This window comes from Asterias amurensis, chromosome 12 (genome assembly GCF_032118995.1).
Source record: "Asterias amurensis chromosome 12, ASM3211899v1".
Taxonomy (NCBI): domain Eukaryota; kingdom Metazoa; phylum Echinodermata; class Asteroidea; order Forcipulatida; family Asteriidae; genus Asterias; species Asterias amurensis.
In genome coordinates, this window is record NC_092659.1 from 425,984 (window position 1) to 450,710 (window position 24,727).

The window sequence follows — 24,727 nt, forward strand, 5'->3', positions numbered from 1 at the left end:
AAGGAAGTTAATGGTTGATTAAACTACATGAAAGGAAATAATCTACGGATGTATCTGGAACAAACGTGTATGGTGTAAGGAAGTTAATGGTTGATTAAACTACAAGAAAAGAAATAATCAACGGATGTATCTGGAAAGTGGAATTCTACGTCATCTCTGACAAGATAGTCTGATAAAATCCTGTCAATTCTAATAAATTCCTCTGACATTTAATCTGAAATGCTTGTTTTTTTCATATAAAAGCACTTGAAAGTGTGTACGTGTGTACATGTATGGATTGTAGATCTGTAATATAAATGTCAGGTACTAGTAATATATTGGTAAAAAGAAAATGGATTGAGTAAATCTAACAGAAAACTGCAAACAAATGTGATGACTTTCCTCCTTGTAACACGATGAATAAAAGGGATATAAATAACTCTTCATTGTCAAATTTTGCAACTGTACATTTTTTCCAGTTTTACTGTTCCTTTTCAATGATTATTTCAACATAAACACAGGACCCCTGATTTGATGTATCATCATACCCTTTGGCTGCAGGCACTGGACCATTTTGGTCGTTACTCAAAATAATTGTTAGCATAAAATCTTACTTGAAAACGAGCAAAGGGGAGCTGTTGATAGTTTAAAATATTGCGAGAAACGGCTCCCTTTGAAGTAACGTAGTTTTCAAGGAAGAGGTAATTTCTCTCTCAAATAATAAAAGACTTCAGCTGAAGCCTTTTATTATGCATCTGAAAGCACACAAAGTAATGCAACAATGGTGTTTTTTCTTTCATTATTCTCTTGCAAAATTCAATGAACAACGGAGCCCAAATGTTCACATATTATTTGTTATTTTATGCATGTTTTGGGATAGTGAGGTTACTGGTCTTTGACAAGTTCCACTCTTCTCCGCACCCAAGTCTCGACACTTCTGTGGTGACAGGTCTTTTTCTTCAGCTGTGCCACACATCTGGATCCTAGATAATGTCTTTGAATGTCTTTTGTTTTGTTTTTGTTTTACTGTGCCTTGAACACCCATCAGGGTGGATCGTGCGCATTACAAGTCTTTAGTATTAATTAGTACTAATTACCAAAGGTGTCCAAGTACCTTTAAAGGGAAGGTACAGTTGGTAATTACTCAAAACGAATGTTAACAACTGACTTGGTAACGACAATTGGAGAGCTGTTGACATTATAAAACATTGTGAGAAACGGCTCCCTCTGAAGTAGCATAGATTTTGAGAAAGAGGTAATTTTTCAGTAAAATAATAAAAGAAGTCTTTGATTCCTGTTTGAGAGCACACAAATTCATCCGTCCAACAAGGGTGTTTTTTCTGTCATCATTTTCTTCCAACTTCGATAGCTCAAATTTTCACAGGCTTGTTATTTTATGCTTATATGTAGGGATACACCAAGTGAGAAGACTAGTCTTTGACCATTACCAAAGGTGTCCAAGTGCCTTTAATGAAACATGAATATTTGTTAATTTATTCATACCACCTGTAGTTGAGTTGGTTGTGAAAACCAACCGGATATTGACTCTCTTTGTGTTTCTGTTTGCAAGATGGCCTCTGACATTGATGAGCGTGTGGCAGGAAAAGCAATGATATAGTGTGTCATACGATGGTACCAAGCAAATCCTGTATTACTGACATTAATACTTGTGATTTGATCAATGTGTGTATGTAATGTGTCCCCTAGAAGCAAACATCAAATGTATCATTGTACAATGTTTTATTCAAACTGTAACTGTGTTTTTAAAAGGGGAATGTTGCCTTCATATTGGGCACTGCATAAACAACTTTTGAAAGGGATAAGGACCAATGCCAAACAGCACAATTTTGATAGGGCAAGGGCATAGGGCATTTTCTCCTTGGGAAAGGGCATCTTACATGTACATGTATGAGGACATTTTTAATTTCTTCTGGTGCATTCCAAGAGCACAAAGGAAATGACCAGTGGGCATGGAGGCAATCGTCTGACCAGTGGGCATGGAGGCAATCGTCTGACCAGTGGGCATGGAGGCAATCGTCTGTGTTGCCTCCATGAAGAAATGTACATTGTATCATAACAACATTTTTGAGTTGAAGACTGGATTGTTCCATTTCACATGTTTCAGTTATCTGAATGGAATGGAACAGTCCAGATTTCAACTAGTGATAACAGTATACAGCTTGATGTAAGCATGCATCCTTATCTCACACATCCCTTTCATACTTTTCATACATGTATAATCCATAATTAATGCCCACAATAAATAATTAATTGTTTTGAACAATTTATAATTTATTGCAACAATAAGGTTATTAAACTGAGTTGATATAAAGTCCTGAGGCAACATGTAATTCACACATCTTCCAAACTTTGTAAAAGTAAAAACATGATGTAGCATGCGTCTAATGAAAATTCAAGAATCCAAACAAAACCTCATTGTGCAGTATAAATCTCCCTGGTTGTACATCTTTATGTATGTAAACTTACCAAACATATTTGAGGTGTATTTTACACAAGGATCCTTGTTGTTGCCTGTTTTGCTGTTTGTCCACTCTAGGTCCTGTTCAAATAGACTTGAGGGATGGAAAGGAAGCACTTTAGAACATGGACCCCCAGTGGACAAACATCTAGTGACTACATCAATCTAGCGAGGAGTACGAACAAATAAGAAGACTCCTGTTGACGACTATCTCCATTAAGTTTAGGAACGGGAAAAGGAGGTCAGCGTTGGATGATGACATCAATTCTGAGGTTCTTGTTACGGCAATCAGAAACGTCTGAGTTTTTGTTCACTTAGTTTAGAGTCTTTAGGCTGAGGTTTTTTTGAAGTGATGGATTCAGACTGAGGTTGGATTTAGAGCTTTGAATGTTTCTATAACTCTTAAGACACCATTCATTTCTGTGTTTTGTGTATAATCATCACCATACGCACAGACATTGCTAATAATATATTATGGTAAACCAGATTTCTTTCAAATTTTCTTTCAAATTTTCTTTCAGCAAAATTATCAATAGAAATAATATCAAATAGGAAATTGAGTTTTGTGTGTAAAATTTGGGATACTTCGTGTACATTCTACATTGGATAAGGTTATACACTGTATATCCGGACATTTACTTTGACCTATTTATGTGAATGGAAGTAGGTCACACTTGTCAAATCTTGTTTGGCCAAAGCACGCTGAAGGAAAAATAAGGTCTTTTTGGAATGTTTTTCCATTTGATGGTTTTCTTGGGTTTCCAAAAGCCCTACTGTTGAATCCGGAGCATTTTATTGGCTCTCTCTCTTTGTTGTTGTTTTGCCTGTCAAACGAAACGTGCGCATATAAGCACGTAAATTGCGTATCTCCCTGATACATGTACGCAAGCTTGTACATGGGGAGAACCCTGGGTTTGGTTGGTGTGTTATCCTTTCTTAGCGTTGTCTTACCCTTTCAGAGCCCAGAGAATTGTCCTTTCTCTATGCAGAGCCCAAGTTTAAATCCCTTGGGGGAGGGGGCGGCACTCTTGGGATTGGGCTTGGGCTTGCAGTTATGGCAGTCCCTGCCTAATTGCAAGGACTCTTCGCTCCAGCAACAAAGATCTTCTCACTCCGCATCCAGTTCTCACCAAATCATATGGTCAACGTGCCTTCCAATTCACTGCTCCTGAACTATGAAACAATCTTCCACACCACATCAAAAACTGCCCCACCCTGGAACAATTTAAGTTACAACTTAAAACACACCTGTTTACCCACTCAAGCGCGTAGAGACTTAATTGTAATATGCGCTTTATAAGAACTGTTTATTATTATTATTATTGCGTGGGTTTTCCCTTGGAATAATTGTCTGGGGGTTTTCCTCCCACATCTAAAACTGAAACTTCCTTCTTTGTCCTCTCTATCAAAGTGCTATAGTAAATAAGTTCACTTTTCTGTGGCTTCTAAATTACATAGAATAAATTAATAAATTTGAAAAAGGAGACCTATTGGAGACCTTTTATTGGGCACCGACCAAGGCCAGGACCAAGGGGCATCAGAGGCCATGACCTTATAGTGACCTCCAACATGGTTCCTGATTGTTGTCTTTATTTCTGTTTTGGTTCGTCCTAAAATGTTGTACGGAAAATGAAGGTGAATCAAAGTAACTTGTGAGGGCACTTATTTTGTTGATAAATAACTCGAAGAAAAATTAGGCCTACATTGTTCATGTCTGTAGGCTAGATACGTCATGGGCAACTTTCTCACAGTCCAAAAAAGAAACTTTGTTTGACATTTGTTGGGAGTTCAAGGCCACATGTACATCATGGTATGTACATGATGTGATTTCAAGGCAAAGTATACCTTTGGGTTTTTGACTCTGTTCAATTATTTTAATCCTACAATAAAACTACCTGTGAAACTTTTATTTCAAAAGCTTTTTTTGTTATCACAGACAATAAAGGTAAGTAGCGCAATATTGCGGTTACATGTATGTCTTCGTACATGTAGGAAGAACATTCTGTTACTACGCAATCTGAGAAACGTTTGTGCATGAAGTGTTTCTCAAATTGTGTATTCAAAAATGTTTTTGGATCCCTCTCTCTTTGACTAATCCTTTGAAGGTATCGTTTCTCGCAATGTTAAATACATAAACATTACAACAGCTGCAGTGCTCCTTACCCAGCAAGCTTTCATAGTCATTGATTCCTGGAGTACTAATCAACGGTGTACCCTCCCTCAAAGCCGGATGGATTTTGTGTCCATCAAATTTACTCATATGGCTCAAAGAAGATTATTGTAATGATGGCCTCAGGTGGCAAAATAGATCAGTACTTAGAAAAATGAAAACAAAATTATTGTAGGGGCCTGCTGTTTGTTCTCGCTACTACTACTAGCAGAGTTGTATACCACATAAAATGGGGCCCAGTTTCATACAGCTGCTTAAGCAGAAAATATTGCTTAACAATTGTTTGCTTAAGCATAAATGAGCAGGACACCAGTCACAAATTGTATGTGTGGCATGGTTGTTTGGCTGGTAACCTTAGTCTGGTAAGCGTAATTTTGTTGTGCTTTTACATTGTAGCTACTTTTTTAGCCTGAACATACGACGTCATTCTTCGAGGCTAGGTCATTTCACTGTGCACGTTCCAAGTATGGAATCCCTGGATCTGAGAAGCTGGGACCTGTCTTTATCAGGGGCCCAGTCTACTACTTTTGATGCTTTTAAAAAGCAGCTCTATGACATTTGGTCCAGGTGTACTGTAAAAGAAGCAGTCAAGTGGAGAGAGATAAAAAGCACACAGAATTGGGCTGATGTACATGTATCTGTTGCTTAAGGGAGCATGCATTGTACATGTACACAAATATGGTGTACGTTGTACCTGTATGCACCTGTTATGAACTGACCCAATTCACCTAACGTCATCATTACAATAATCTTGGTGGCACCCGTTTGGAAGTAAATTTGACTGCCACAAAATCCACAGGCTTTCCAAACATAGAATATAGTGGCCCTAGTTCAATATTGATTTTAATGTACAAACATGATTCATCCTAGTTCTAACCTGTTTCCACAATGCATGTAATTGGTCTTTGACAATTAATAAAAGTGTCCAGTGCCTTCAATTCCTTGAAAACTTCTTATAAAACTCACCTCATGGCATGGTAATTGCCTACAACGGCACATTTTAATTATGGAATATGTCTTGTTTTTTCTGTTAATTGGGCTAGCCTTGTTTTTCTGTTAGGTGGACAGGTTGCGCTTTACAAAGATTATGTTATTATGTACCTTTATAAATCAAGCTTTTTTTCTCTTATTCTTTTTTCAGTCCCTTTTGGGCCGAGGAAACCACCTTTGATGTTCCTCGTGAGTTTCACCAGCTATCGTTCTACATCCATGAGAAAGACTGGTTGAAACGGTCAGACAGTGTCGTGAAGAAGGTGGCACTGAGACGAGATGAATTACCAAGGTATCATGGGAAGGATCAGTGGTTTCCGTTACAAGCTGTCGACTCGGATTCAGAAGTTCATGTAAGTGTAACTGTTGTTGTTATATTTCAAGGGGACTGGTCATGCCCAGGCCCTTTCATGGCAAAACAGCTTTAACTCAGGAAATGACATTTTGAGAAAGCAAGAACAGAGATCTAACCTGTTAAGCCCGGTTCATACTTCCTGCGAATGCAAATGCGGTACGAATGTTGACTTCACAAATTCGCAACGAATAATTCGCAGCAGTTTAACTTTGCGCAACTCACTTGCGAATATCGCTGTGAAAGGAGGGTTGTGACGTCCCATTTACGTCAAATTCGCTTCACAGTCGCATTGGCAGGAAGTATGAACCAGGCTTTATGTTGTTAAACGGGATGAACATGTAAAAATAGGCCCAGATACCCCGTGCCCATCCAAAATCAAAATAAAATACCAATATGCGCCGTTCAAAGATGTAGCGCCATGCCAAAATTTAACCCTGTAGAGAACCTTAGATTTGTCACCCCAATTTGAGCCATGTGATTGGTGATTGAAGCTTTGATTTAGTTACAATTTGTTTTTTATTTTATTGTACAATGTACATGGGGAAACTTAAGTATTTTATGATGTGAGACCAATGCTTCATAATTGTATGTAATCATTTGCTAATGAACCATTCTAATTCTAGTTCTAGTTCTACATGTATGACTGAGATTGAGATCGTGTCATACTGTGATATAGCAAGCTCAAGTTTCTTGGAAAATATAGCTGGCAACCTGAGTAAATGTAATCACTCTCTCTACCTCGCTGTCACCTCCATCAGTCAAATCATTTACTCGTAAATGATTGCAGACAGTGTTTTGAATCTTGAGAGGGGGATATTAATCAGAATTTGGCCTCAGTGCTGCTGGGGAATTAGGGATATGGACTCTGCCTTCGCTAGCTTATTTTATCTTCACATCGTTACACTTAAAGTAAATCAAGACCGTTAATATTATCATATGCTAAATATGATAAATGAAATAACTGTACAGATGTACATGAGGCCTGCTTGCTTGCACTTAAGTTTTAAATCCATCAATTGGTTGAATACATTATCCTGTTCATATTGAACTTCAATGAGGTACATGTATATGGGATTTGAGGCATTGCATGGTGAGGTATCAATAGTCTCACAACGATGACTAGAGCATGCTAGTCGAAACATTGAGACTAATTAAGAACTCACTCCACTGTTGTGTAGTTAATAATGAGAAGTCCCCTTGATCCACTAGAGATTTTAAAGCAGTAGTCCTAGCCTATTTTTTACCTTCCGCTCAGGTTTTTTGTTTTGTTTTTGGTTTTACCCAGCAGGGTGGATATGTTCTCATTACAAGTCTTATTATTATTAGTAGTAGTAGTAATTAAAAGCAAGTATCCCGTTTGTTTGTCATTATTCAAATTCTTTATCAAGGAAAAGGGAGAGTAGTAAAGTTATTTATATTCTCCAAAGCTTTATTTGAATGAAATACAGTAAGATTTCTTTGTGAGGCTCAGTTAATAATAATATCAATACCATTGTTGTATACGAAGAGTTAAACATGTAGGGAATGATATTTTGTTTCATACATACAGTATGTACATGTATGACACCTGTACAGCAGTGCAAAACACTTCATAAATGTTTCAATTGCTACTCAAAAATCATGATTTGCTGCTCAATATTAGCATTCAGTCCACATAAAACATTTTATTTTTACAATGTAAAATTGCTGGATGAAATTTGTTCCCTGACTTGTATTATTGCCAATTTTTTCAGTATCATTTTCCATTGAACTGGATTGATTCAACAAGGTCACACTAAGCTAGGTAACAAGGTCATACCTTAGCTTTCAGCCAATGCAATATTTATTTTAGTCAAAACTCACAAGGATCACATTTTCCGCTCAGCTGCATATCACAGTGTGGTCACACATCACTAAGGTAACAAACCGTTAAATGCGTATACACACTGTGTGTTGCCAAGGAGATAAAGACAGCTGCGTCCACACATTAATTACTAACTACTCTTATTGTTTGACAGGGGCAGGTACAGGTAGAGGTTCGGACGAGGGAGGTTCTTGGAGGTGACGAGACCAATACGAAGAAACTCATCGTCAGGTCAGTAAAACCAAAGCACAGTTTTACAAAGCCTTGTAAGCATAACAACTTACTAAGCTCATAACAACTTGCTAAGCTAAAAGAAACTGCTAAACAGAAATTTGGTTACTAGCCAAAGTTCCATAAAGTTCACATTGACAAGACCTGTATGAAGAAAATCATTGTCAGCTTAGTAAACCTCAGTCTAGTTTCACAAACCCTGTAGTAAGCGTGAAAACTTGCTAAGCACAAACAAATCTTGCTTAAAATAGACTGGTTACCAGCCAAAATTACATCAAGTTTACATTCTTGTTGCAACTGGTGCCACACTCCTTTTTGATTTAGCAAAGAAGTTTGCTAAGCAATATTTTCTTGGATAAAGAATATTATATTATTTTCTGCTTAACAGCTTAATGAAAATAGACCCATGCTGGAACCACTAGGCACCACTAGCCACACAACCCTGATGATTCATTTAATTACTTTGAAAGATTTCCTGAGTTGTAACAGTAGTTACAAATACTGTACATCCTTGTACCTCTGCAGGGAAGTCATTACAAATAGATAAAAACAATCAAAGGAACGAGTAAAGGTTGCATAACTGTTGACATTATTTTAAAGGTATTATACTGGGTTGGTAAAGGATAAAAAACTGAAAGCTTATTGAATATAAAATTCACACAAGAGCTATTTATTATTTTTCTTGAATGTGTGATATTTTCCTCCAAAATTAAGTCCAAAAAAAAAGAAAGACTGTAAATAAAATGCAACAGCTGATTTCGGTCAGTGCAACTAAAGAGGCTACAATATGAGCCTTGCAGTTTCGTAGATTTGAGCCCTGGCCTTGAGTCCAGTGCACTTCATCATGCAAACCTTGTACATGTAGCAGATTTTATGTATTTCTAGACAGTTGATAAAGTAGAAATTGAAAGATAGTAACTATCATACTTGTCAACAAACTCCTTATCTAAACTCAAGACATTGCCCTTCATGCAGTGAGCTTGAGTCAGTGTCTTTTAATGTACGTCTCAAGAAACAAGACGTGTATAAATCAATTACCTTCAGCCAGGTGGGTTTAAATGTTGTGACAGTAATGTAGATGGGTAATCTCAGGTAATCTTACCGTCAACTCCTTTTGTATATCTTTAGGGCCTTGTCACACGAGGCATCTTTTAAAGGCAGCTTGGAGGCAACAAAAATGTTTACCTAATGTTTGTATACTTTTCTAGTTTTTGTTGCTATGTGTTGTTGATGTTTTTATAGCCTGAATGAATAAATAAATAAATAATTAATAAACTGCAGAGCATGCTGTAGTTCATGGGAGAAATATAGTCCACATTGTGTCTAAACCTGTATTTTTGTATTTGAGAGGTTTTGGGCGCAAGAACAACAAGGAGAACTCGAGCCTCTCTAGCCTTTTTTTCTTCTCTTTTTCTTCATATTGTCAAATCTCATCCCTACCTTGTCACTTAATAATGTAATGTGCATATCTTCAGTACCTGTTTGCGCTCAAATACATGTATACTTGTATCATTGTTACAAATAAAGCCAGGGAAACGGAACCCAGACAGAAATTGGAAAAGATGAAATCTAAACCACTTGCACTGCCGGTTAGTGGCTTATAATCCAGGCGCCTCATCCTGTGGGAACTGGTCTCCGACGAGGTACCGGGATACCTTAGGCATCTTTAGTTACGGAGTCCTTCCTGTCAATGTCCAATTTGTAAAATGCCTAGGGTTGTATCTCGTTGTGGAGAAGCAGACAATTTACATCTGAATTTGTTGGACGTGTGTCTTTGTACTCGCGGTTGACGGGTAGCTTTGTGTAATTGCTTATAAATTTACTGTCAATAGTTGTCAGCTTTTGTAGTTGACTGTCTTTTTTCCTTCTGGTTATTTACATGCACAGTTTGCTTTTTTGCTTTCATACATTACATAGTAATAACTATATTTATAAAGTGCCTAATGCCTTCAGCTAAGCGATCGGAAGAAGATAAAGACAATGATATCTGATGAATTGAGCAGAAATGTCTAGAGGAGACTCTTGAAATGTGAGATGGTAAAAGCTTGTTGAATGTAAAGAGGGAGATTGTTCCTTAATCGGGGTCAAGCAAACAAAAGGGACAGACAATGTTACTGCTTCTTGGAATTTGATAAATTTGTTCAAAGCACAGGTTCAGGCAAAAATTGTGTGCACTTAAATGATTTTTTGGCAGAATTATTTTGGTACAGACTAAACATATTTTGAACGCACTGAGTTTACAGAGAAGCAATTGGTGGTTTTGGAGTATCAAAACTCATACACTTTGTGCACATTTTGCTCTGATACACTGTACAATGTACATGTTATACCTAAGGGAAATCGTTCACTGAAGGACAATTGCTCAAAATGTTCATGTAGCCGTACAGTACACAAACAAAGTACTACAGATGTACCTAGTTCAGTAGTTATAATATTTGGTTCTTCCACAGTGAATGTACACTGTATGCCTGACCGGTTATAATGGAGGATTCTAAGCTTTTGTGGCAACCCCCCACCACTACACACACAAACACAGGCAATGAAACACCAACAATAAAACTACCTTGATCTTTGACCAATGTTTGTTGTGACGAGAAACATGATTTTGATTCGAAACAAGTTTACCCTCGAGTCAAAAAAAGTTGACTGTGATATACACAAGTGTGTTGTTGTACTGACAGAGCAAACTCATTTGGCGCATTTTGCATAAATGCAAATAAATGCAAACTGCGCCAAATGTTGACTGCACTTGATTTGATGTCTAACATGTGCCGATTAATTTCCTTTGTTTTGAACATTTACATCTGGGTCCAATTTATACCAGGGTTGGTAGTGCACATTATGGTCAATACAATAATTTGTGTATGTTTACTTTTTTTTTTTTTTTTTTTTGACTGGAATGCACAACATATTCACAGTTCAGCCTTTGGCTGCCATGGAATATTATAATGCATAAACCATCAATGAATAAATGAATTAATTAATATTCACAGTTCAGCCTTTGGCTGCCATGGAATATTATAATGCATAACCATCAATGAATAAATGAATTAATTAATATTCACAGTTCAGCCTTTGGCTGCCATGGAGTATTATAATGCATAAACCATCAATGAATAAATTAATTAATTAAGGACCTAGAACACTTAACGTGGAAGAGTAATGGTCAACTCCTGTGGTTCTGGTTCACATAGCAGTCCACGCACTCTTCTTTACAGGTTTCCTCAGGCTTGCGAACTACATCAATTAAGTTCACTTTATGTGGCATCCTTGGTTTCATTAGAGGTCACTTTAACCCAAGGGATGCGGTCCCACTTTAAAGGAACACGTTGCCTTGGATCGGTCGAGTTGGTCTTTGAAAATCGTTCTGTAACCGTTTGTTGTAAAATGTATATGGTTCGAAAGATATTGTAAAAGTAGAATACAATGATCTACACAAATATGCCTCGAAATTGTGTGGTTTTCTTTTTACCCCGTCGACTATTTTATGGGAGTCAAAATTTTGACTCCCATAAATGGCCGACCGTGATAGTTCGCGACGTAAAAGGAAAACCGTGCAGTTTTGAGTGATACTTGTGTGGATCATTATATTCTACTTTTAAAACATCTTTCTAACCATATGCATTTCATAACAAACGGTTACAAACGCTTTTAGTAGACCAACTCGTCCGATCCAAGGCAACGTGTTCCTTTAATGGTGCTGATTATTGAAGCATAGAATCAGAGTGCACTCAAGCAGGGAATTCCACCATTACGTTAAGCGTATTTCACAGGTTAGCAGGGAATATTGGCTTTTGTACATCGTACATGGGTGGCACGGTTGGCTTGTACGTAAAGCGCTCGCCTCTCACCAAGGTGACCCTGGTTCGATTCCCGGACGGGGCCATATGTGAGTTGAGTTGTGCGTTGGTTCTCTGCTGTGCCACGAGGGTTTTCCAGACTATCCGGTTTTCCTCCCTCATGAAAAAATCAAACACTTTCAATCTTGGCTGTGCTCCGTGGTCATAATGGGTTGATGTGGCTGGCAGCCAAAGGCGCCCTTGCATGCCTGCTTCTCGAACACGTTGTAGCCGCGTCCTTCGTAATTCAGCTCTAGCTGCGAGTAAGGACGATTAGCCCCCAAATTATTATTACTCCATGCTGCTAAGACATTATTTGCTTACACAGCTAGCACAGAAATGTGAAGTTTGCACAGTAAGCGAAGAATGATGATCACAAGCTTAAAATTCAGCTGTAAAGCATATAAAGCAGAGTTATGAAACTTTGCCCAATTGCTTTAAAATATTATGCACTTTGTCAAATTAAACCAATGTGTTTGAAGCACTGTATACTCGGTACGTTCCTGAGTTCTGTGAAAAGAAAAATCACAGTCAAATCACTCGGGTGGGATTCGAACCCATGACCTTTGCATCCCTGATGCCAAACTACCATCTATGAAATTGAGTTGTTTTACTATTAGTCATTTCCTTGAGAGTTTACAGAGAGGTAGCAAGAAAAATCCCCTGCAGTGTTCATGTCTCAGCAAAACAAATACAGCTAATTTACTCAGTAAACAACTACCAAGTATTAATTACTTATTGAATCTTTCTAAAATGAATATGTCCGTCAAACAACCAGAAAAAGACGAGATCATGTCTTTATTTTCATGATATTTTGACAGGTTGGTTTATGAGACAGTTTGTTTCAACTCTTTAAGAGTTCTCGATGGAGATATTGACAATCCGAGGGACCTCTCCGGTGTCATTCCCCCAAGCCTGACATCCGATACACCCCTCGGATAAAAAGAAGCAGAGAATAAGACTTTTTTTTACTTGCCTCAGAAATTGGTTTTCAAGTGTTTAGATAGCTGATGCCGACCAGGCATACGGCTTCACTTGTAGCTCGATCATTGACGATGGCAGGGATTTGGGTGCTTGGTTTCATCCGGCTACCCCCAGGGAGGGTAATGTTGAAGGGGGGCAGGGAGGGGGGAGACGGAGTAATGATTAAGATGGGTAGTAGACGTTGACATGTGGCAGTTATACTGGACAGTGATTTAAGCATTAAACGTGTATCGGGTTGCTGAGATGTTCTTGTGATAATATTTGTTGTGCAAACATTTGGAAGTTGAATTACTTGTACTTGAAGCAACTGAGCTTCCTGGATGTTATAGAAGAATATAAAATGTATCATAAATGCGATCTAGTATATTTATATCTAATGTGCTCTTTGTTAGTTTAGTGATACCCAGAGTGCTCACTTGTGTAGATGTGACTCACGTTCTACAACATGAGATTGAATTATAATTAGTTTAAAGTTTTTGAGGCATTGCAAGGTGAGGTATCTATGCCAGCTCACTTTTGTACCTTATTTAAGACACTCCTTAGAGCTCACCTGTTCCAGCAGGTTTATAACATTCAACTTTGCCTCAGAGCCTTGAGCAAACTTTTGATTTTGGCACTCTATAAGTGACTTTTGATTGACTGAATGATAGGTTTATTAATTGATTGATTCAACAGTATACTAGGTCTATTTCTGGAATTAAAATAATCATTCAATGAAAAAGACTTGCCAAAAAATGGTCGAAAATAACTTTGTAAAATCACTGTTATAATATTCTACTAATGATTTCTTTTCTTTTGTTCTGATTTCAGAGTTCTAGAAGGGAACGATCTAACAATTATCCACAACCAATGTGATCCTTATGCAACAGTAACTTTCCGGTAAGAAAAACAGATGAGTTTATCGAAGAATGTTGAGAGTTTATAATAACACTATGAGTTAGGAGAAACGGACATCATATTACATGTCGCTGGTCATGTGATACCATTGAAGTATCTTATTGAAGGTCCTTTTGCAGTTGACTTACCTTATCCAACCTACTTTTTTCTGTATTGTTCTTTGTGTAATGCCTTTTAATGTGTGATTAGTTTATTTTGTGAACTTGATGCATTGCAGTGGTTTAACCAGAGGGAGTGGGAAGATGAAGCACCCCCCCCCCTTCTAAAAGAAAGCTAACCTCTTGCTTGCCCCACCCCCCCTCTTTCCCCCTCCCCCAAAAAATAATAATAATAATAATAATAATAATAAAAATAATAATAATAATAATAATAATAATAATAATAATAATAATAATAATAATAATAATAATAATAATAATAATAATAATAATAATAATAATAATAATAATAATAATAATAATAATAATAATAATATATGTATATAAAAAAAAAACAAAAAAAAAAAAAACAAAAAAAAAAAAACAACAACAACACAAAACAAAACCCCAAAAACATCAGGTTCTCTTTGGCAATAATGTCATTTTGTTTGCCCAAAGCAGAACTCATGTTTTATCATTTTTTCAAAGCATTTTTTAGCAACTGCCATTCTCAACTAAAAAATGGTATATACATGTAGGTTCTCTTTGGCAATAATGTCACCTACAAAATACTGGATTGATTACAAGCAGCAGAAAGAGGCTACACATCCCTTTGTTTGTGCAAGGATCTTGACAACCTGATACTAGAGCGGAGGTATCAATAACTATTTTTCATTTCCTCTGACTGTGCTTCAACCTTGTTTGTTATCTAGCCTAAAGATCCGATTGCATTCTAAGTGATTTACGTGTAGTAATGATTTTTGGGTCTGGGAATGATTTCTAAAATCAGATGTATCGAAAAATGGTCGAACTGTAGTCAAGATTGTGCAAGGGTCAATGGTTATAGGGAAAGTATACGTTTGGTAGTCACTTTTGAAATTAACGACTGTGACAATAACAACTTTTGGTTTGAAGCCTATTTCAGCATTTGGTACTATCAAGTATTTTGAGAAACATTCGTCTTCAAAGTAATCTGGTTATGTAAAAAGATGCAAAAAATAGTTAATAGCCTGACGTTCCGACCCTAGCAGAGTCTTTCTCGAAGGCTAAAAAGATGTAAAAAGATAGAACTTTAATTATCTCCCTTAATTTTGAATCTGAGAAGCATTACTGTCAGACAAAATTAACAACCGTCAAGTTATACACCACAGGGGAGACCGATTTAGAGTGACTGGGTACATTTTAAATAATTTGGGTTGAACAAAGAACATTTAACCTGGTGCAAGTCACGCTCTAAATAAAGAATTTCTTGCTCAACTCTATTTTAAATCGTCCTGTCAATACACTGTAGGTTTGGGGCCCACGGACAAAACCACTCCTTGTTTAGGCGGCAATCCTCTGTTCTGATGTCTATTCTTATGGTCAGTAAACCTTGGATAAAGACCCCCTCTGCTCAGGTCAAATCTTCAGGCCATTAACTAATTTGTGTTTTTAAACCTTTTGGATGATTAAGCAGTTAGCAACCTTTAAATTCCATTTTCTCACTTGCTCACTTCCTCAGCATTGTGTTGATCCGAAAATTATATTTATATTGCCCTGGCATGCAGATTGTTTACTGAAGGCTAGATGACAACAAAACACAACACACATAAACAGGGCCCAATTTCATACTGCTTCACAAATTTCTTTGCTAAGCAAAGATTTAGTCAGGCACTAGCCACAACAATGCAAACTCAGTGTACGTACTTTGAGCTGATGGCTTGTTTCTTCTTAGCAATTTGTGCTTAGCAAGTTTTAGCGCTTATTAAGCTTTATGCAATTTTTCCCTGGTATAATTATTGGTGTGACAAAGGCAGTTAGTCAAGTGTACAAAGATGACATAGATGAAAGCACACAGAACAAAGCAAGGGGTTAGAGAAGAAAGTGGCAAGGGGGAGGGGAGTGTTATCATAGGTGCTAGTATGACCACTAGAGATGGGGAACACAAAAGACAACTAATCAATGATGGGAAGAGAACAAGGTCATTTAAATTAATTAGTGACTGAGGAAGGCTTAAAATAGCGATACTATGTGGGGAAAAGGAGAAGGCAAAGACAACAAATTGTTAGTCATTTCCTTCTTGGATGTACATCATACAGGTCTTTTTCTTTTGAAAGGGCAAGAGCACCCAGACTTGTTTAATTTTACTTCTTGGTTAAAGGGCACCCTATGAGGAAGTTATCCAGCTTGTGATCTGTTTGTTTAAAAAACTTCCTTCATTTCTATGATTATAATTCTGTTGTTGATTGTGGGGCGCTGTGTTCTTTGTAGAACTTAATTTATTAAAAACTCTCTTCTGTATTAATTTATTAATCCAACAGAAACGAAACAAAAAGGACGAAAATACGGAGGAAAACGGTGAAGCCTTGCTTTGATGAGGCATTTCACTTTGAGGTAAGTAAGTCGATCCTGAATCGCGTGATGTTGAGGCAGTAGCTGTCAGTCTGACTGATTCAGGGCTACAATGTATGTAGAGGACATGTGTGCCATTGTTGGTCTGTTTTCATTCTATACAGAGGCATGTGATGAAAGTGTGAGTCTCTTTTCAGCTCCTGTATTGACTTTATTTGTTAGTGTAGTACAACAAACTGTTATGACTGTCATGAGTACGCGTGTGTGTAGGGAAGAGTGGCCGTGTGAGCTGAGACGAACCACACCAAATGTTGTGATAAGATTCTAATATACATGTTTGCATCGTAGTAGAAAGTTAACAGACAAGCAAAGAAAAGAGAAAGACTAGAATGCACTCAAGATGTTGAAAAAGCTTTGGGTTTTGTTATTTAAGACAGTTCTCCAAGTGTGAATAGTCAAGTTATGACTTACCATAGCAGTTTTTTATCCCTTCCATAATTCATTCATTTATTTATTAAATTTATTTTTGGCTCAAGCTGCCTGAAACTGCTTGAATAATTTTGCTTAGTTGTATTGTGAGTTTTTACACATGCTAGTGAAACGCCTCAACAGCTGTAGATAAAACGCAATCTCAATGTAACGATGGATGGTCTAAAAATAACACATGCTCCCCTTAAAAACAAAGTGTATTTTTTTTCCACCTGCATAAGGTTCAAAGGTCAGAAGTCTCATCTTGACATTACAGTTCAGCAAACTATTTTGCCCACCGTCTATTTCTCACTCAAACAAAGTTTCCTAATTTTAATTGATCTGTCTCAATTTTGTTCAACCTCATTGTTTTCATTATTATGGTAAAGGAAACAAAACAAGTATGCAAATCACTTGAGAGCTAGTTTCATTCTCTACATAATAAATCAAACTTGTAGCACATAAACAATTCAATTCAATTCAATTTATTATTCACATCACGTTAAAAACATGAAAATTGCCTTCCAGTGTGCATCATAAAAAAACACAGAATTTTAAAAATATAAATATAAATATAAACTACAGGTATAAAATATAAATATAAACAAATAAATCACAATGATATTTAAGGCTTTCTAGGTACAGTGGAAAATCTTGTCCCTCTCCGTGCTACACGACTTGATGTTAACTTGTGCATGAGTACGAAAGGGTTGAACAATATTTTAATAATAATAATAATAATAATATTGACTCTTATATAACACATTTAAAAAGAATAATTACTGGCCTTGAGCATTGTTATACCCCACTCACTGGGCCATTATATTTCATTCATAAACCATCTCAAGCTCCCTGTGGAGTATACAGCCTGTGCCGCCTAGTATGTACATGTAGCGCACTAAGCTAAATCAATCACACGAACCATTTCTGCCCTCACAGGTACACATTTACCCCTGGGTGATGAGAAGCAATTAAAGTTAAGTGTCTTGCTCAAGGACACAAAGTGTCATGACCTGGATTCGAACTAACTCTCTGATGACTCAGAGAGCTGCTAAGCACAAGAAATTTGCTTAGCATGAAATTTGTGCCTTGCTAAGAACAGGATTACCAGCAAACTTCAGTGTGATTTTCAGGATAAGCAAACAAAACAAAACAATTTGGTTGGTATTTCTGTTTTATCAAGAAAGAAATTTCATGCTAAGCAAATTGTTGTGCTGAGCAGCTCTATGATATTGGGCCCTCTATTGAGTCAGATGCACTAAACCACCCAGTCGGCCCATCATGACAAAGGAATTATGGATGTTCGCAAATGCATGAACTATCACATTATGTTGGCAACAACGTCGTTGATAAAACCCCTTTTAGCTCTTTCCTCAGAATTAATCTACATGTCCGCGGCTAAAGTGTTCCCACTTCATATTGTGACAATCAACAGGGATCTTTTACATGAACCTACTCTTCAATAAAACGTGCTTTTGGGCACGCTCTAAAAATTTAGCGGAGAAACTTATGACTGTCCTCAAAGTGGCAAAATCCCACGTCTCAAAGAGGTCGATATAAATGATAGAAGATGAAGATGAGAGTGAACTAAAGAAGGATGTATTATAAGAGGAGTTGATGCAGTCAGTAAGCTGAAAGAGGATGTACTTTATATATATTTTTATTTTTCCATCTCTCAGCTCCCGAGGGGAAACGGCACGGGTATGACTGGGGATTCTAAGAATAACTACAGCTTACAAGACGACATCAATAAATACGAATTGAAGTAAGTCGGGGATAAGAAATTTCAGACTTTTATCTTAATACAGACTTTTGTTTTATCTGTTATTTCTCCATTTTAAAAACAATCCTTGGCCCACTTTCATAGAGCTGCTTAAACTGAATATACTGCTTGAAAAAAATAACAATTATTTTATATTACTCCATTCAAAAACTGCATTGATTAAAATGCTAGTCAGCTTTGCGATTGTTCTAACTCAAACCCTGATTTTGTTTCTTTTTGATTTCCTAAACAGGATTGCAATGTGGAACTCAGCAACTCTTGGCGAAGGTGTATTTATTGGAGAGGTTCGACTGATTCTAGGAACGATAGATCTATCTGCAGGTGTACACAAAGCTTGGTAAATATAATGCATTTATTATTAGGTCATTTTAAAGAATAACTTTATTGTGGGTTTTTTGTTGCTTAGCAGATATTCGGGCATGATTTTAATTCTTACTTTCGTCTGTTTTCTGAATAAAAGAAACTGGATTTTAAGTCAATTATAACCATATACAAAAAATTCAAAATGTCCTACTTTTATCAAGAGTCTAATATCATGTCTTGGTATTATTCAATGTACATCCAGCAGGGTGGATATGTGCGAATTACAGGTCTTTATTTTTATTATAATTACAGATATATTTATTGGCTCGTAAACTTTGTTTAGCTTAGCATTTTACATGTGTTCTAGCTGGTAGCCTGTATTGTTGCCTAACAGGTATTGTACATGTATACACATTCTTAGCTGGTAACCTACATGTACATGTACATGTATTTTTTTGCTTAACAGACAGATATCGTGTACATGTATTTGGGTTCTTAGTTGATGACCTAGTTTTGTTGCTTAGCAGACATGGTTTCTCAGCTTGTAACCTATTATTGTGGTTTCGATTTCGAAACCGGGTTAATTTAGCTTCAAATCCCAACTTGCACTTTATAAATGTCACACGACTCATTAGAGATTCATCTGGTTTTACGATTCACCGTATCAAGTTGCCCTTTTTATTTATAACATTAGGTATTTTCTGAAGCCAAGAGAGAACAGTAAGCTTGGTCGGACTGACCTAGGCTCGTTGAGAGTACGTATCAACTATCAACAAGATCATGTCTTACCATCGCAGTACTATGAACCTGTACGGGATATACTACTTCAGTCACCAGAGATTGAGGTACGCTTCTTAAAAAGGAAAGCAATATGTATTATCAAATAAGTATCTAATGCAATCTGGATAAAAGCTTGCTACATGTAAGGTCACAAATTCACTCAGCAAAATATAGGAATAAATTACATTTGCTCTACAGAATTATAGATGATGATCATGAGGCTCTACTTGAGTACTTTATCAAGTCCTGAATCTCATGTCAAAAACACCATTGTTGCACAAATGTGTGTGCTTTCAGATGTCTAAAAATCATTTTAAGACTTCTGGCCTGAAACCTTCTAACATGTGAGGGAGAAACTACTTACACCTCTTTCTCAAAAACTATATTACTTCAGAAGGAGCAGTTTTTCACAATGGTTTATACTATCAACAGCTTTTCATTGCTCATTAGCAAGTAAGTTTTTATGCTCACAACTTAAACCTCTTTCTCAAAAACCATATTACTTCAGAAGGAGCAGTTTTTCACAATGGTTTATACTATCAACAGCTTTTCATTGCTAATTACCAAGTAAGTTTTTATGCTCACAACTATATTGAGTAATAAATTACCAATAGTGCCTAGTGCCTTAAAAAAATTGTATTGTTGATAATGGAGAAATGTTTTTGTTTTTCCTACAGCCTACCTCAGCCAGTGCCATTCAGATCCTTGGTGATCTAGTCAAAGATAAAGTAGAAGCAGCTAAACCACTCATCCGGTTATTCCATCATCACAACATGGTCATTCCACTCATCAAGACACTAGTGCAACATGAGGTTTCAGACACAAGGTAAGAATCAATCAAAATCAAAACAATATATCTAAGATAAATAAATACAAAAGATGACAAGACTTGGCAGAAAGCCAGTAAAAAGGGAAAAGAGTTACTAAAAACAAACAATACATGTACGTAGGCCTAATATAAAAGGAAAATGAATGGAATCACAACCAAAATATATTTCTAAAGACATGTAAGTTTATGTGCACAGTAGCCACAATCGTGGGTACCCGATTGTTTATGAACAACAGTTTGAAAACCACTGATGTAGCAGTTACCTCAATGTTATTTTTTTAATTAATCAAAGTACAAGCTCTGCAAAGAGTTCCTCAATATTTATCTGTTGTTCATTTGGTGTCTGTGTCAAACTTAATTTAGAAACAGATTACAAGTCCGCTTTTAAAGTTCCTAAAAACCCTTTATTGCCATTAATTTTAAGAGTGGTTACCAAACGTAAACCGTCCCTTTAAAAGCAGCCAGTTTTGTGAATAAATGTTGTCCCGAATCTCCAGTCCTTTCATTGAAAATTTATCAGTGAAAAGCATGACTGTTTATTTGGACATGTTGAAGTGCTCTCATATTTGCCAAAGTGTCATCTGAGAAAATTCAGATTGAACCTTGAGACAACCTTAAGGCATCAAAAGAAGAAAACACTTATTTCAGTTCTGTAAGTGCGGCCAGAAAACACATTTCCCATTAATTTTGCATATGCGTGGGTGGATAAGCCCTAATGAAATTTCACAATGAAAAGCCAAAGTGTTGCTATCCATTTTAAGGTGTCAAAACATATGAGTGTGTACCGTCATAAATAAAGGAAGTGTTAAGTAGGCGGGTTCCCGATGGTACATTGACCTGCTTTTTACTTTCTCTATGTAGTCCTCTGGGAACTAGCCTTTCAGGGTAGTGAGAAGGTCTCATATTACTGTCCATCTCCGATAGATGCAGAGGTTGCGGAGGATGTGATAAATTGACTGTAAATGACTGTAAATGACATTCAAATTACCAGCCTCTCAAACCTACGCTAAACCTAGTGGCACTAAAATCCATGGCCTTTGCATTTTTTATCAAGTCAAAAAAGAAGAGAGTGGAACAACTTCTGTCTCTGCATTGTAGTGTGATGTAACCTCAAAACTAAACATGTACCTCTCAAAATAAATGCAGTATTTGTCTTTATGGTGTTTTCTTTTTTTTAAGGCAAAGTATACCTTTAGGAACTGTTTGATTGTTTCAACCCCATATAAATGTAGATGTATACAATAAAACCAACATGTGAAAATTTCATTTCAAAGGGTGGTAGTGTTTTTGAGAAAATCTGGACATGAAGAATAATCTCTATATTAATGTGGAAATACAATTTGAGAAACATTACTGGCAGTAACGCTTCTCAAATTCAAAATATGGGGTTTAAAAACATATCTTTTTCCATAACCACATTTCGTTTGAAGTGAAATGTTTCTCAAAACGCTTTATACTATCCAAAGCTGCTGTAGGCTTTTAACCAACAGTTTTTATTACCAATTATTTGAAGAGAGATTACCAAATGTATACCATCCCTTTAAAGATAGCCTCAGAGGTTAGTAAATATGCCCAAAGTAAATTCCTTTTCTGGTGAGAAGCACTGCAACGGTTGAGAGTCTGTCAACTATTTTGAGAAAGGATTCACTTCAAAGTAAAATGGTTTGGATCAAACTCTATGCCCTTTGATATAACTCTGAGTAACTAATCATTCTTGAATCAGTTCTCAGATATCTGAGGGTTGGCTTCTGTTCATGAATGCTGTAGCTAGAGTTATGGTTGGTTTGAATATGATAGTTAAATCTCATTTAATTAGACCCCACTTTAAAAATAATTGGAATAATAAAAAAATATTATGTATAGTACCAAACACAAACAGGTCTTCCTCATTCAAGCAAACTCTGAACTGATGATATTTATATAAACCACATCACAGACCCATCGAGACAAGAAATAATATTGACCTCTTTTTCTCTTTCCCCGTCTCCCTTTGTTTGGATGACATCTACAGTGACCCCAACACAATCTTCCGAGGTAATTCCCTCGCCTCCAAGTGCATCGATGAGTTCATGAGAATGGACGGACTCCATTATCTGTACGACACGTTACGAGATTTACTGGAGAATATCTACGAAGAGAAGAAGCCCTGCGAGATCGATCCATCCAAACTTAAAGATAACGAAAGTCTGGAGACCAACCTTGTAAGTTGACAACCAATCGATCCATGCAAATTGAAAGATAACGAATGTTTAGAAACTAACTTTGTAAGTTCACAACCAATGTCTAATGGAAAGTCCAACAGAAATCAAACAAAAAATTGACATCAGAGAATGAATATCCTGCTACCTGTCCTAGATTGATGTTGACCCCTTACAGATGATATCCTTCCTACTCTAGTCTGATTTCCAATTTGCTGTTTTATTTTTCCCTGTTGAAAAGTCAGAAAAACTGGGTTCAATAGCCTGAACAGTATATTAAAGCCTACTTCACATGTAGAACTGCCCTTTTACTTGATAAAATATTCCTACTTTATTTCCAAGGACAAAATATCATGCCTAGAGTAATAACCTCATAAATACATTAATAATGTGTGATGGAAGTGTCATGATGCTTAAAGTAGCAGCTTGTTTGAGAACACCGCCATGATAGCAGATCTTTGCTACAGTCCTTGGTGAATTAAAATAATAATTACAGGATTCAATCTATATCATGGCGCTCAGCGACAAGAAGCAATGAAAAACAAATACATTTTAAAGGGTGGCTAGAAACAGTCACAAAAGAGATTTCCAGGTAACAAGTCTTGTTCTTTTATCTACTTCACTAGCACTGAGGTAGTTGTTCTCCGAAGCTCCTGCAGTCTATAACTCAAGGGGTCACCAAAAGTAACTGTAATTTTCAACTTTTACTTGTAAATATTTATACATAGTTTTAATGATACCTGTAAGTGGCAGCTATCCGCTTTTGGATATTGATATTAATAATAAAACAAATTTTAAAAAAAGTGGAAATGCCATCACTTCAAGTCAACTCCCAAGATCTGGATCCCAGTTTCAGACTTTTTTTGTCAGCAATGATTCGCGTCCATGTAACCATAGCCCATACATGTACTTTGTGATTATTTGGTTCTGATTTTGTTTTCAGGGCAATCTACGTCAGTATGTTGAGCAAGCCTACCAAGCCATTATAGACTCTGCTATAGGATGCCCTAGTGCTCTGTGTGAATGCTTCTACGCAATCAAGGAAGCTGCGCAAAAGAGATTTCCAGGTAACTACATTATGTATACAGTTGCATACAGTTGAAAACAGATAACAATGAGTATTATAATGAAATATGTACATGTATGCTAGATGATTGATATTGATGTACACGTACTGCACTGATAGATCCTTGTCTTTTGATTGGTGAAACATGAGCTACATGAAACATTGTTGTCCCTTCCTCGTATCGCTGCGGTGTTTTGTTGTGGGTGTAGTTTTTTGTTTTCAATAGTCTGGTTTTGCTTGTGTTTTAATGATTTCTATTGTGTGATTCTTAAATGTTTCAGTGCAATCACCTTTTTATATTGTATAATTATATTTTTATCGTTGGCAGGGGTCTGGTTTTACACATCTTTTGATGACAGTTTTATACTTTTGTTTTAGCCTTGACAGCCCCTGTACAACTTGCAACTATTGTGTATGTCTAAAGATTTAAAATAAATAAATAAATAAAATAAATACATGTCACACTTTATTTTGGCTGTGATTATGTAATAATAATAATACTTACGTTATAAAATGCACACATCCACCTCTATAAAGGTGTCATGACGCTACAAAAGGAAACAATTAACAAACGAATGTCCTGTTTAAATATTTGTTATCGCTTTTTTGGGGGGGGGGGGGATATTTTAGAAATGAAAGCTTCACAGCCTTAATGGGTATGAATTGAGTTTTATTTTTTACAATATTGAGACTTGTTTTAAAAAAAAATATTTAAAAAGACAATATGAAGAGAAATAAAAAACATTTACAACCTTATGTACATGTATGTATACAGTCTGACAAAGTAGGCTAAGAGAGTTTTTGTGAGAACAATTTTCACAGAGCTTAGAAAAGTGCTAGGTCTGAAGGATTTTGTAATAGAGTTTACAGGCAAGCAACTTTTCAGTTGATCAGCTGATTCCCTCTTTTTCTTTTGACAACAGTGCCATAGAAAACTGAAATATAATGAACAAAAGTTAAGTGTGATCAGTCATTTCCTCTTCTTTTTTTTGCAATTAGAAACTTGCATGTCCGTGAAGTGTGTTGTAATTAGTGAGTAGTGATTAAAAAAAAAACATAAACTTG

General features: G+C 36.4%; 1 protein-coding gene across 1 annotated transcript in view; it reads left to right on the top strand.

Moving 5' to 3' along the window:
* The window catches only part of LOC139945158 (ras GTPase-activating protein 3-like), a 57,504-nt gene that overhangs the window by 22,053 nt on the left and 10,724 nt on the right, over positions 1-24,727 (top strand). Inside the window, exons 3-12 of the mRNA XM_071942439.1 lie at positions 5,770-5,971; positions 7,971-8,047; positions 13,681-13,749; positions 16,205-16,277; positions 18,383-18,468; positions 18,719-18,823; positions 19,484-19,634; positions 20,247-20,395; positions 22,410-22,599; positions 23,540-23,663. Of these exons, the coding sequence (XP_071798540.1) occupies positions 5,770-5,971; positions 7,971-8,047; positions 13,681-13,749; positions 16,205-16,277; positions 18,383-18,468; positions 18,719-18,823; positions 19,484-19,634; positions 20,247-20,395; positions 22,410-22,599; positions 23,540-23,663 (1,226 nt within the window). The remainder of the gene's footprint in view (positions 1-5,769; positions 5,972-7,970; positions 8,048-13,680; positions 13,750-16,204; positions 16,278-18,382; positions 18,469-18,718; positions 18,824-19,483; positions 19,635-20,246; positions 20,396-22,409; positions 22,600-23,539; positions 23,664-24,727) is intronic.